The 13,308-nt window shown below is 42.0% G+C and overlaps 1 protein-coding gene across 8 annotated transcripts in view; it reads left to right on the top strand.

Annotated features, from left to right (window-relative positions):
• tncb (tenascin Cb) overlaps positions 1-13,308 on the top strand; it is a 159,782-nt gene that overhangs the window by 128,146 nt on the left and 18,328 nt on the right. For 3 of the 8 annotated variants that reach the window (XM_073052078.1, XM_073052079.1, XM_073052080.1), the window contains 7 exons: positions 608-880; positions 2,677-2,949; positions 5,689-5,811; positions 5,947-6,090; positions 7,565-7,684; positions 10,351-10,494; positions 12,000-12,130. In XM_073052078.1, the coding sequence (XP_072908179.1) occupies positions 608-880; positions 2,677-2,949; positions 5,689-5,811; positions 5,947-6,090; positions 7,565-7,684; positions 10,351-10,494; positions 12,000-12,130 (1,208 nt within the window). The remainder of the gene's footprint in view (positions 1-607; positions 881-2,676; positions 2,950-5,688; positions 5,812-5,946; positions 6,091-7,564; positions 7,685-10,350; positions 10,495-11,999; positions 12,131-13,308) is intronic. The other 5 variants (XM_073052083.1, XM_073052084.1, XM_073052085.1 and 2 more) reach the window with 2 other exon arrangements.

Below are 13,308 nucleotides of genomic sequence, written 5' to 3'. Positions count from 1 at the left end.
CGGTCAAGAGCTATTACCTTTATTTATGCTTCTCAACCTCACCTCTCCTAAATTAAGGGACGTGTGTTGGCATGTGGTCCCTTGGGTCTTTGAACATGGCCATTCCTCAGGCGTGCACCCAAGTGCTGCTGGCTCGTTAGCCATGGAAGCCAACACACATGTTTGACGTTTCCTGAAATTCACACAAGTTCACATGCTTTGGATATAAACTGAAAGCTCCAGATGTTTATTTTGATTTTTCTCCTGCTTTCTGAAGATTGAGATCAGTTGTATTATTCACTGGTCGGCCTGGCTGAATTCAGCCTTCTGATGGCCTCAGGAATCTGTACGCCTCAGTTTTGCTCCAAATGTTCACAGTTCATGCAACTAACTTGATTCTTTCTCAAAAATTTGCTCCAAAAATGTTCTCCCCGCTAATACAACTTTAGATTCCAGACCTCGCGCTTAATTACTTCTTGTTGAGTACATAGACACAGATTTGAATTTTTAATTTGCAAATGGCGAATGACGGCAATAGTTGTGAAACGATGTTTTGATTAAAAAAGAAAACTATGATTGTGACATTTAAAATTAATGCTCTTCCTAAAATAATTCCCTGTTTCTCCAGAGGAAAAACCAAAAATGGAAAACCTAGTGGTTTCAAACATAAACTCTTATGGATTCAAAGTCTCTTGGAATGCCACGGACGGGGCCTATGAAAGCTTTATAATAGTGGTTAGAGATTCTGGCAGGTTATTGGAGCCAATGGAACACAGAGTGTCAGGCAATCAACATTCCATTACCATCACTGGCCTGATCACCGGAATTGGTTATGATATTAATATATATGGTGTAGCCAAGGGGCAGCAATCTAAGCCTCTCTTTACTAGGACTGCAACAGGTATTTTTTTATATATCACTCAGGGCTCTGTCACTTCTTTATGTATGCCTCCGTTCTCAAGGTTTTTGTATCCTTCATTATATAACACAGTAACACTCTGAAAACTTTATTCAGGTTGAGAACGTCCAGCAATGTCTTCACATTAATGATTGTGCTGTGTTTTTTCCAGAAATAAAGAATTTAAATTAATCTTAAGGAAAGGGGCCCATGGATGAAAGTCGTTTTGGATTATGTCAATTAACAAGTAAAATTACATTGGAATTTAATTTAAAAGCATAATGTAAAATATTTTAGAAGTTGGCTTTATAAAATCTTTGTTCTTCAAACTGTATATGAGGTAGATTTCAATTCATATTGCTTCAATCAAATTCTACTTAAACATCACTTTGTTCATTCCACTGGGACAGGAGCACAATTCCATACGTAAAGTACAATTGACAAGTGAAAGTTGGGATTATCAATCCAATTGTCATATTGACCATCCCTAAGCATGCATATGTGTGGCTTTAGGATAACAATGTAGAAGTAACACATTTACATTCTGCAAATAAGAGTGGCTTGAATCACAACTGGAGTAGTACTCAGCCTCTCAGAATTTTATCTGTCTGAGCATGTTTGAAGCTAATAAGGACAATGATATAAAAATGCTTAATTCCCAGGGGTACTTTGCTTGATAAGAAAAACTACTTGCCAATAAGATCTCCTGTAATAGACAAAAGTTACATTCAGGGATAGCTTGGTATCTGGATGAGGGAACCTGTCAAAGAATCAGATTGAATTCCTGTCAAAAATGCAGTGTCCTGTTGTATCTGTGCATGGCTGTTGTGAATTTTTTGACACTAGCTTCAGTGTTCTCCTGAAAAACTGTGTTAAGTAAGAACGATGATTTTAACTGTTGTCAGATTATGTCTAACCTGTTCACCAGTCTTCTCAGAATGTATTGATCGTAGATCCCCATAACACAGAACTCACACTGAAAGTGTTAACTGCTGTTTGTGTTTAATGTGCTGTGTTCAGATTTTTTTAGTCAATGAAACCTGATCTAATCATTGATATGCTAATTGTTATGACTTCTGATCTTCATGTTTGTATTGTAACTGTTCATGATTACACTCTGATATCCCTTTACAATTCCTTTTGTTGTTAACAATCAAAACATTGCTTTTGTGTGTCTGAAGTACAACTTGAATCTTCCTTCGGGCTTGATGTTGGCTGCATTTACCAAACCTGCAATGGTGTTCGAACTGTGTTTTTACAAGATCAGATTAATATCCGTGCCTTTTGTCATTCCTAATTGTTTTGTCTATTTCTCATTGCTCTGCCCTGTCATTTGGATTGATTAGTTTTCTACACGTAACTACGTACTTAAACCCTCCACAGGGAAGTGATCTGAGATGGTTTGTGTGGAGCCAGAACAAAGCCAAATCAATGCAGGTCCATTCTCAGTGAGGAAATGGAATAGGGAGTTCATATTTTCTAAATTTCTCGAGGTCATAGAGACACACTTCTGCTGCATGAACAATTGCTAACTGACTTCCCTTTTAGGTTTATGGCTGTTTTCCTTTATTTCAAATTGTTTACCAAGTCACCAGATATTCCCATTTATTTATAGAAACTAACCTAATACTTCTCTGAGTTGTTATTCACATTGGAAAACTTCATCCTTAGATGTTCAATTAGCCTTATTCTCTTTTACCAAAGCAACTTTGACTTCTTTAGCAATGAACCATTAACAAGAATTATTATTTAGACCTAAAAGAAAGGACAAGAACTTACTAAACTTATTTCTCTCTCAGAGGCCGAACCTGAAGTGGATCACCCAGTTGTTTCTGAAGTTACCTCAAACAGCTTCAAACTTTCTTGGACAACAGATGACAATCCCTTTGATTACTTTAATATCAGAGTCAGGGATTCCAAAAATGAATTTCCTCCTCTGGACCACAGAGTATCAGGTGATCTACGAAGCACTAACATCCAAGGACTGCAAGATGATACTGAATATGATATTTCCTTAGTTGGTTTTACAGATGGACGACAATCACAGCCAATACATATCATTGCAACTACAGGTAGTGCTGTTTTCTTGAGAATCTCTGCCTTTATTTTCTCTTTTGCACCTGATTCACCAATGATTTTTCTTCCCCCAGGATGAGACAAATTTCTTTCTGAAGGCAATAAATTAACGCAGACCACATCCGGCCTGCTGTGAACTATTTTCAAAACTTTGCATACGAACATTCCCACTTCTGTTCTCAACCCTTTAGGATCGGTTTCGCTCTCAACCTAGGAGACAGCAGATGAAGCAGTGTCTCTCTGAAACAGAAGCACCTTGTAGCAGGGATGTTTCTGCTGTGCATGGCAGAGGGGTGAGCAGTTATAGTGGACATGCACACAGACTCTGTCTGCAGCAGGAAATGCAGATAATGAGAGAAAGGATATTGAATGCTATCCAGTAATTCTATGGTGAAGGGGATTTGGATCGGATGTTGATGTTAACCAATGATCAGCTTAATCTTTCCTCATCCTGTTGCCTCTGGAACAACCACAAACATGAGTGTATTTATGTTGTAGTGTGTCTAGGATTAGAAGAAACAAATTATGTTGCAAAGCTCCTCAGTTAGCATTCCAACTCTTTGGGCTCTGTGGTATGAAGCTAATTCTTGAAGTAGCAATGTCAGTATTAAACTTTAGATGTTCAGATCCACTGAAGTGAACTGTATCAAACAAAGAACACCTAATGAATTTCTACCCTTCCTCTTTAATTAAAGACGGGTAATTATTGGAATGTAGGATTGGCAGTCTGAAACCAACATTCATTTGTTGGTTGGGAGAAACTGAAGATAGAAGCGATGATGTGGTGAGGGAATAGCAAGCTCTGCTTGAGTGGAGTTACAGGTCAGACAAACACGCTGGAACCTTCCATCTAGTCTCAAGCTCCAAGAATCATGGTGGCTCTCCTCGGGTCCTCAGTACAGCACCACATTTGGAATGGACTTCACAATATCTGACCTGCTGGCTTTCAGTCAAAATCCTCTGCAATTTCCTCATTTACTGTTGTTAGTTTTTGGTAACTGACTACAAACGTTCTGATAATTACCCCTGCACTCTACTAAGTAGGAGATTGCTGGTTTGTTAGTCTTGTTTAGTATGGCGTTTAAGCAGACTCTGCTGGACAGATTTACGAAGGGGATGATCTTGTTGACATGCCATTTTCATTTCATCCCTTGGTGCTATGGCTTGTCTGAGTTTTCAGAGGAACTGCAGTGGTGTCCGTAAGTGTAGGAGGACCAATGGTAAGGCTGCCAGGTAGATTCCAATTTGGCAAGTGGCTCCATATTTTTTTCTAGTTTTAGAACATTTTGCCAATTAAAGCAGAAAGTGCTGGAAATGATCAGAAGGCCAGGCAGCATCCAGGTAGTGGGAAACAGTTAATGTTTCTGATCAATGACCTTTAATCAGAAAACATCTTCCATCTTGTTTCATTTAGAAAAGCATTGTCATATACTTCAGCTCTGCACCGAGCCTCTATCAGTGATATCTTTGTATGGTGAAACATTGGGAAATTAAACATACACATGGCATCCAAGAATGAAATTGTGCATCTCTGAGCAACAACGAAGCTGAGCAGCAAAGACAAACTAAAAATAATGGAAATAGAAATTCATTCCAGGGCAAGTACTCAAAGCATCAGTGCACTGCACTCTTAAGTAAATATGACTATATAGCATATCTACAGCAGCAACTTTCCAGCAAAGTTACTTCAAGATAATCACCTGCAAGCTGTGTGCCGGTAAACATTTTTGATCTACGCAGTAGTGGACAGCCGAGTGATACACATCATATTCTCACAGTGCTAACAAACAGAATTGCATTTTAACATTTCATGTTTGGACAAAAAATGTTAGCCAGCACTTCCATATAAGTGAAGAGATGATTTTAAGAATAAAACAAAATGGTTCTGAAGCAAGGCTAAAGCAATTGACAATGATGTCTGTCTGTTGTCAGTCTACCTCAATTGACAATGCCGTCTGTCTGTCATCAGTCTACCTCAATTGACAGTGCCGTCTGTCTGTCATCAGTCTACCTCAATTGACAATGCCGTCTGTCTGTCATCAGTCTACCTCAATTGACAATTATCTCTGTCTGTTGTCAGTCTACCTCAACTGACATTACTGTCTGTCTGTTGTCAGTCTACCTCAGCTGACGTTACTGTCTGTCTGTTGTCAGTCTTCCTCAACTGACATTACTGTCTGTCTGTTGTCAGTCTTCCTCAACTGACATTACTGTCTGTCTGTTGTCAGTCTACCTCAGCTGACGTTACTGTCTGTCTGTTGTCAGTCTTCCTCAACTGACATTACTGTCTGTCTGTTGGCAGTCTACCTCAACTGGTGTGCGTGACTTATTTTCAGGAACTGTTCGAAGAATTTTGCTGCCCACATATCGACTCCATATCTGTTTTTTTTTAACTCATCCAATGTTACAGCTGAAAATCAGTTTTCTGAATTGACATGAAAGTAAAATGCTGCAGACAGTGCATTCCTGACATCTTAAAAAAAAACAGAAAACAATCGATTTACTCAAAAGGCCCAGACAGCAGCTGTGAAGGAAATTAGTGTTTCAGCCAGTGATCATTCTGATAAAAGGTTGTATCACAGGATTATTGCCTTGAATTTGAACCTCATGCACACTCTCTTAGTGTCTCTCTTCAACACGTACTGGGAGTGTGGCAGCCGTTCCCCTACACTTGCTGATCCATCCCTAAAGAATGGAATTAAAACATGTCTGCCTTTTCCAACTTGCTCACACAGGGTTGGGATCTCCTAAACAACTAGAGTTTTCAGAAGTCACTGACACCACGGTGCTAGTCAGGTGGGACCTCCCCAGAGCACACGTCGACAATTTCAGGGTCACTTATGAACCCACTGATGGAGGTAAGCTGACAACTCGGCCTCTTTCTCACTCTCCGTCAAGAGCAGCGTGCGCACGTCCAATCGTTTTGCAATGTTACCTCCTTTAATGTTAGCTCCACGCTGAGTAATTTTCGCCTTCCGGGCTGATTTTCGCAGGTGAAAGCACCACTGTGACTGTTGAAGGCAGCAAATCTCAAACTGTACTGCGCAACCTGACTCCGGCCACTCAGTATAAAATCAGAGTCGTCTCTGTGAAGGGATTTGAGGAGAGCGAACCAACTTCAGGCAGAGTGAGGACAGGTAAACCAGACAATGCAGCACTGTCAAACAGACAGTATGTTTTCACAATATTTATGGATTAGCAAGAGTCTCTCATACTGTGTCTTGTGCTTGTATAGTGTTCTCTGCTCGACAGCTTTATAGATTGATGTGCGTAAAACAAGTGGAGGTATCTGAATGTTTGACAAAAAAAAAAGCAGTTTCCTTAGTTTTATACCCATCTGAAAAAAGTGACAAGAAACCTGTGGTCCACCAGACAGAGAATCTGTGACAATGTATTTTAAGTCCAGAATCCAATGAGTCCCCTGTATTTTCTGGTTGTGTTGTGTCAATGATCTTCAAAATATTTTTTATACCACAACAATACTGGGAATTGAAATTACTTTCTATTACTATTGGCTGTACTACTAGTTGTAGAACATACTATCATAGGCTCATGAAGCTGTTGGCCCTTGGTAGGTACGGGGAGACAGTTTTGATGCCTGAATGTGGAAAAAATCAGGCTGGTTTATTTCCCTCAACAATCTTCAAAGGAGCAGGCAGTGGAGACTAGCTCCCTGTTGAATATCAAAGTGAGAGCCGTGAAAGAAAGTATCCTTGTTCATCAAAATTTAGAAACAATCAAACAATGGCTTCCTCGTTGCCATAATAACATCCTGGATTCAAAATATGCTGGTAATTGAGGTTCTCAACCGGAGTGGAGACAGTGAGCTGAGGTTCTCTGAATTGACATGAGGTCAAGTGTCCTGGCTTGTACCTTTAAAATCGTAAATTGACGGATGACAGCCCAGAGGTGAAGAGTGGGTGTGCAACAACTGGTGAGACTGACTTTCCAATATAGAATAAGAATCCATTATCATGCTCTACCTAAATATTTTTGGGTGAAAAAATCCTGATCATCTGGAAAAGAATGCAATATAAACATTTTTTTAGTTCTGAAGTATAAAGTGTGGCCCCCGTCAGTTGTGGTCGACCGTGGGTACTGCGCCTCTGGTAGTCACTGGGAGTGGCTTCTCCAGGGCGCAAGCCAGGTCAGGGTTGATATAGAGATCCGTCTGTAGCCCATGCAGTGGGACCCCCTCTCCATGCTGATGACAGGTCCAAAGGAACGACGGAAGTCGATACAGTTTGGTGCCAGCAGCATTGGAGGAGTTGGCGTGCCGGTGCTGGGTACAGCAGTCAGCCTCCCTCGGGACTCTGACTCCGGATTTTTCCTCGGGGTTTACCGCCAAAGCCTTTCCCGTAAGCGGGTATAGCCGCAAGGCAGCGGAGGTTTGAAATCGGGGAATAAAGTGATGAAATATTATTTAAAAGACTTGAGAAAGGTTGGTAGGGCATGCAGCAAATTTGGGCTGCAGGTATTTACAAAGAATATGATTAAAGTTAAAACAGATCTTAAAGGCAGGAGTGAGAGCCAGGTTTGCTTTCGGAACTGTAGATAAAATGGGTTTGAAAGTAATATCTTGTGATATTGGTCAAAATTTTTCCCTAACAGCTTTGGACAGTCCATCTGACTTGAGAGTTCTGAATGCAACAGAGTCTGGAGCCCTGCTGGCGTGGAAGCCCAGTATTGTAGCAGTTGATGAATATGTCATCACCTACAATGCTGAAGACGGTAAGTGCAAATCTCTCGCTTGTTGTGTAGAGGAACAATGTGATTAAACATCAATCAAATCATAGGACAGGTAATTAAGAAGTAATATTAGTTCATGTTCATCTGTATGTTATCTTTAGGATGGGTTTTTACAAATTGGTCTGTGAAATTGATACTGGAAATCTGGAAGAGAAGCAGAACACACTGGAAAGACAGAGCAAGTCAAGCATCGGTTGATAGAGAAACCGAATTATTGCTTCAGGTTGAAGGTGAACAGTCTTTGACCTGGAGCATTCATTCTGATTTTCGTTCCACAGATGCTGCCTGACCTGCACTTTCTGCCTCTGGTGCTCCAGGCATGGAGGCTGATGGAGTGATAACTTACAAGGAAAAATGCAGATATTCCTGACAATGGTTCATGAAATGAATCCCCTAAAATAGTCTGTGGTATTATCCAAGTTGCCTTCCTGAAGATTTCTCCAACAAATTATTCATGATTTCAAGGGGTATTTGTTTATTAAGATACAGTATGGAGTAGGCCCTTCCAGAAACCCCAATTTAACCCTAGCCTAAACACGGGAGAATTTACAACGACTGGTTAACCTACCAGCCGGTGTGTCTTTGGACTGTGGGAGGAGACTGGAGCACCCGAAGGAAACGCATGCAGTCACGGAGAGAACGTCCTTACAGCAGCGACAGGAATTGAACTCAGGTCATCGGTACTGTAAAGCGTTATGCTAACCACTACGCTAACATGCTGCTGGATATGCTAACCGGTGGCTACCTTCTGCAGGAATCATCCAACAGTGGCATGCAATCTCGCAATGGAGTTTGCTCGTTAATCTGATTTCCTGGCTCCCTCATTGAAAACGGACTGAAGGACTTGTATTTATATAGCACCTATCTTAGCCTCAAGCCACCTGATAGTGTTTCACAGCCTACTAAGTACTTTCATCATGAATGTTTGCAAACCGTTCCAGCTTTGTAGAATACCTGGCATGAATATTGTTTAAAAGTTTTGAAGTAGAAGTAAAAAGTAGAAAAATGCATAAGGTCAGTCAGCACTTGTAAGGATAAAAGGTAGAAACTGTACTCCTGGCCAAAGTTTTAATTTAGCAAGGACGGAAAAAGACTAAAAAAGAACGATGAAGAATTGTAGGAGACAATTAACACGTCCCATGGTCTGTATTTCTCCATAAAACAGCTGTTTTTTAATATAGTGATCGGTGAGGTGGTGAAAGGAGGGTTAAAAGATGTAGACACGATCGAGTCAAAGTCCATGAAAGATGAAAGCTGAATTTATTGTCATCTGCATTTGTACGTGTGTGCAGTGAGGCAAGGAAAAAGTCGCTTGCAGCAGCATTACAGACATGTAAAATCAGGTTCACAAGGAAATTATAAATTAAGCATAAATAATATAAAATTAAAGAAGAAAGACCACAATTAGAATGAGACAAAGCGAAGTATATTCCAGAGCAGAATGATGCTGGGGTGGTGATTGGGGTTGTGCAGGTTGGTTCAAGGGCAGCAGGGCATAGTGGTCAGCACAAGGCTTTACATACCAGTGACCTGGGTTCAATTCCTGCTGCTGCCTGTAAGGAGTTTGTACGTTCTCCCTGTGACTGTGTGGGATTCCTCCGGGTGCTTCGGTCATGTCTTGATCACGTACCTGTTGGAAGGTTAATTGGGCATCCTAAATAGTCTTGTGATTAGGTTAGAGTTAGGGTTGGCTCTAAGGGCCTATAGGGCCTGTTCCATGCTGTATCTTCATAAACAAAGATAATACATAAACAGAATGTTTAAAGGGAAGTAACTGTTCTGAACCGGCTGATGTGGGACTTCAAGCTTCTGTATCTCCTGTGATAGTATCGCTGACATGGCATGACCTGGCTGACGGAGATCTGAGATGTTGGACATTAGCTTCTTGAGACAGTGCCTCATGTAGGTGATGCACCATCAATAACTCTCGGAGACGTGAGGCGAGATATCGGCTTTTATTGGCTGGAAGAAAGAACAAGCAGCAATTGACCACCACACTACATCCTGGAGACTGAGACCGGGGCTCAGTCTCCAATCGCCTTTATACCGGGGTCCGTGGGAGGAGCCACAGGAGCAGTCAGCGGTGGGGGGGGGGGGTGCGTGTCCAGACAGGTATATGTAGTTCACCACATTAGGTGAGGAGGGAGGGGGGTGATGTAGCACGAGGTACAGGAATGAGTCCCCAGCTCTCCGAAGCTTCTTACATTCCTGCACATTCGAACTGCTGAACTAAACTGCCTTGCAACCAACCACGCCACTTCCAATGGTACATCTGTAAAAGTTCGTGGAGTGTTCAGTGACAATCAAAGCAGCAAGAAGTTTGTAAGAATGGTGGAGCGATCAGGTTATTTGCTATTGCTGTTCAGTCTGATGGAGGGATCAAACCAGGGCAACCTTCTGCAAATTCCCATTTAGAAAGTGCAACCAATGAAAATGTGGCATTCCTTATCCTGACAAATCTTCATTAATATCTTATTCCAGCTTGAAGCGGGGTGAGACAAAGCAAATTAATATGCGGCATGTGCATTAAATTTAATTATTATTACACAAATAGAAAGAATTGTTCAAACAATTTGTTTAGAAATTGGCCAAGGACTCTGCTTTGAATCAATCACACCTGAAGCAGCATTTTCATCCTTTCTCATCAGGGTCACCAGTAACAAAGACGGTTTCAGGAAATTCCATCCAGTCGGAACTCAGCTATCTGTTGCCGGGGACCAACTACAGGGTGTTGATCTATGCCGTGAAAGACTCTCTCAGAAGTTCTATCTCTGAAACCTCCTTCACCACTGGTAGGTCCTTCACCGTCTCTCCAAAGCGAACATCTTCACGTGGTGCCCATGTAACTAAATGTGAACTGGCCAACGGTGACACAGAGAACCACTCACAGTTGGAATGACCAAGCATGCTCGCTGTTGCACGAGGAAAAGTTACCAGTCTGCCGCGCGTCATCCCTTCTTTCTATTTGCCCCTTTGTTGAGAGAAGCTCTGGGCTGTCTCTGGGAGGCATGGGGAGGGGTGGGCTTTAACTGGTGAAGAGTGCACTGTGAGGTCTTTATTTGGTGTAGGGAGTTCCGGAAAGTTTACATTTGGTGGGGGAGTAATAGAGTGGTCTGGATTTGGTGGGGAAGAGTCTTAAAGTGGTCTGTATTTGGTGGAGACGCTGAGTGATCTGTATTTGGTGAGGGAGACACAGGGCAGTCTGTATTTGGTGGGGGGGGGGAAGACTGGGACGTTTCTGTTTAGTGAGGGAGGGACTGAGAGGTTTGCATTTGGTGAGAGTGTTACACGAGCATGGCGGTGGACAAACCCAAGTGCAGAACATGGGCGTGGAGGCAGTCGGGAGGCGTTATTAACGTAGCGAGCGTGGAGTCGGTATCCAGAAGCGACGCTAGACTTAGAACCGGTAGTCCTAAGAACCTTGAAACGAGGTGCTCACACCAGAGTCGACCACCAAACTGGCAGCTCCTTGTTGTGATCCCAGGGTCTTTATCCTGCATTTGCTGTTGGAAAGCAGGTGTTTGTAGCTAGCGGAACCTGGGAATGATTGGAACCAAACGAGGTGATTGAGGCCCAATTCCTGAGGTAAATAGCCTGGTGGGCGATTGCCAGAAGGGACCGTGACAAAGAGAAGCACAGGGTGATCTGTGTTTGGTGAGGGTAGCACTGGCAAATCTGCATTTGGGGCCCATCTCAAGTTCTCCTGAATGCACTCATTGAGAGTCAGAACATAATTAAGTACAAAAATCAGATGCCAGCCAGACCAGGAGCAGGAGCACCTTTCATTCCCTGAAGGACTTCAGAGAACTGGCTGGGCTGTGGAGTACACCTCTCATTGACCTTGTTCTGCCACAGATACTTCCATTCGCCTTGCTCATCAGATAGTTGGCACCAACTTTCTTCACCACTTTTTTCATTCACTGTTATGAAATTCAGTCCTTACACAGTACTCTGCAGAGCATTTCTCATCAAACAGAAAAGTTGTCTGGAGAGTGTGCAGGAGACTCAAAATGAAATTACATCCAAGAACACCAGAAAGTTATGACAAATAAGATTCCTAATAAACGTAACTGGAGGAAACACACCAAAGACATGGATGACTACTTAGGGAAACTTTGATGTCAGTAGTTTAAACAATGTTAAACAGTGTACTAAAAGCTTTCTTGGACATAAAAGATTTCAATTACTTAGACATTATTTCATTGTTATTTTAAAAGGATCGTTTTCCGCTAAAAAGGATTTAAATGCAATCAACTGTTCTTATTAACAGTCATCTGTTTTCATTCTTTCCCTGAAGCCATTGATTCACCCAGAGATTTAAGAGTGAGTGACATTACAATGAATGATGCCCTCATTTCATGGAAGCCTCCCCGAGTTCATATCAGTGGCTACGTTCTGACGATCGAAGACGAAGATGGCAAAACACAGGTAAGTCCCTTGTAGCGAGAAACAACCAAGTGGAATACTAGCAGTGACATTCCCATCCTTCAGAACTCTTGATTGCGTGCAGATATGAACTGAGCCTAACTGAACTCTGATAGGAAAAGGGCTGGCTTTTGAACATGGAACAACACAGCTCAGGAACAGGCACTCTGACCCACCGTATCTGCACTGACTATGTTGTCAATCTAACCGATCCCATTTGCCTACATAGCCTCTATTCCCTGCTTGTTCATGTGTCTGTATAAATCCCTGTTCAATGTTGCTACCACCTCTCTTAGCAGCACATTCCAGGTACCTACCAATCACATGTATAAATCTTTTTTAGTAAATCTCTTTTAAACTCTCCCTTTCTCATTAAACCTATGCCCTCTAGTATTTGGCATTTCTACCGAGGATAAAGGCTTTGACTCGCATTCTCTCAGATCTCCCCTCAGCCCCTGATACTCCAGAGAAAACTATTCTCATTTGTCCAACACTCCTTGTAGCTAACACTCTCCAGTGTAGGCAACATCTTGGTGAACCTCTTCTGCACTCTCTCCAAAGCCTCCACATCCTTCCTATAACGGGGCAACTAAAACTGTACTCAATACTGCAAATGTGGCCAAAACAACGTTTAATAGAGCTGCCACGTGACATCCCAATATTCAGTGTCCCAACTGATGAAAGCAGGCAGGCCATATGCTTTCCATACCATCCTATCTACTTCCGTGGCCATTGTCAGGGAGCTATGGATTTGCACCCCAAGATCCCGCTATACATCAGTGCTACTAAAGATCCTGCCATTTACTGTGGAAGGGTCTCGGCCCGAAACGTCGACAGCGCTTCTCCCTATAGATGCTGCCTGGCCTGCTGCATTCCAACAGCATTTTGTGTGTATTTACTGTAAACTTTCCTTTGAACACTTAACTTCCCACAAAATGCTTAACTACACACTTGGCTGTGTTAAAATCTATCCCCTTTATTTCTAAATGTTGTATTCCCTGCTGCATTTTTTGACAACCTCAAAGTCCAGGGTTCAAAGTAAATCTATCAAAAAATATATATGTCACCATATACAATCTTGAGATTCATTTTCCAGCGGGAATTCACAGTAAAATACAAGAAACACAATAGACTCAATGAAGGCAACACCCAATAGGATGCATGAACAACCAATATGCAAA

This window comes from Hemitrygon akajei, chromosome 7 (assembly GCF_048418815.1).
Source record: "Hemitrygon akajei chromosome 7, sHemAka1.3, whole genome shotgun sequence".
Classification (NCBI taxonomy): domain Eukaryota; kingdom Metazoa; phylum Chordata; class Chondrichthyes; order Myliobatiformes; family Dasyatidae; genus Hemitrygon; species Hemitrygon akajei.
Note: the sequence above shows the minus strand (reverse complement) of the source record. Positions and strands in the feature narration are given on the sequence as shown.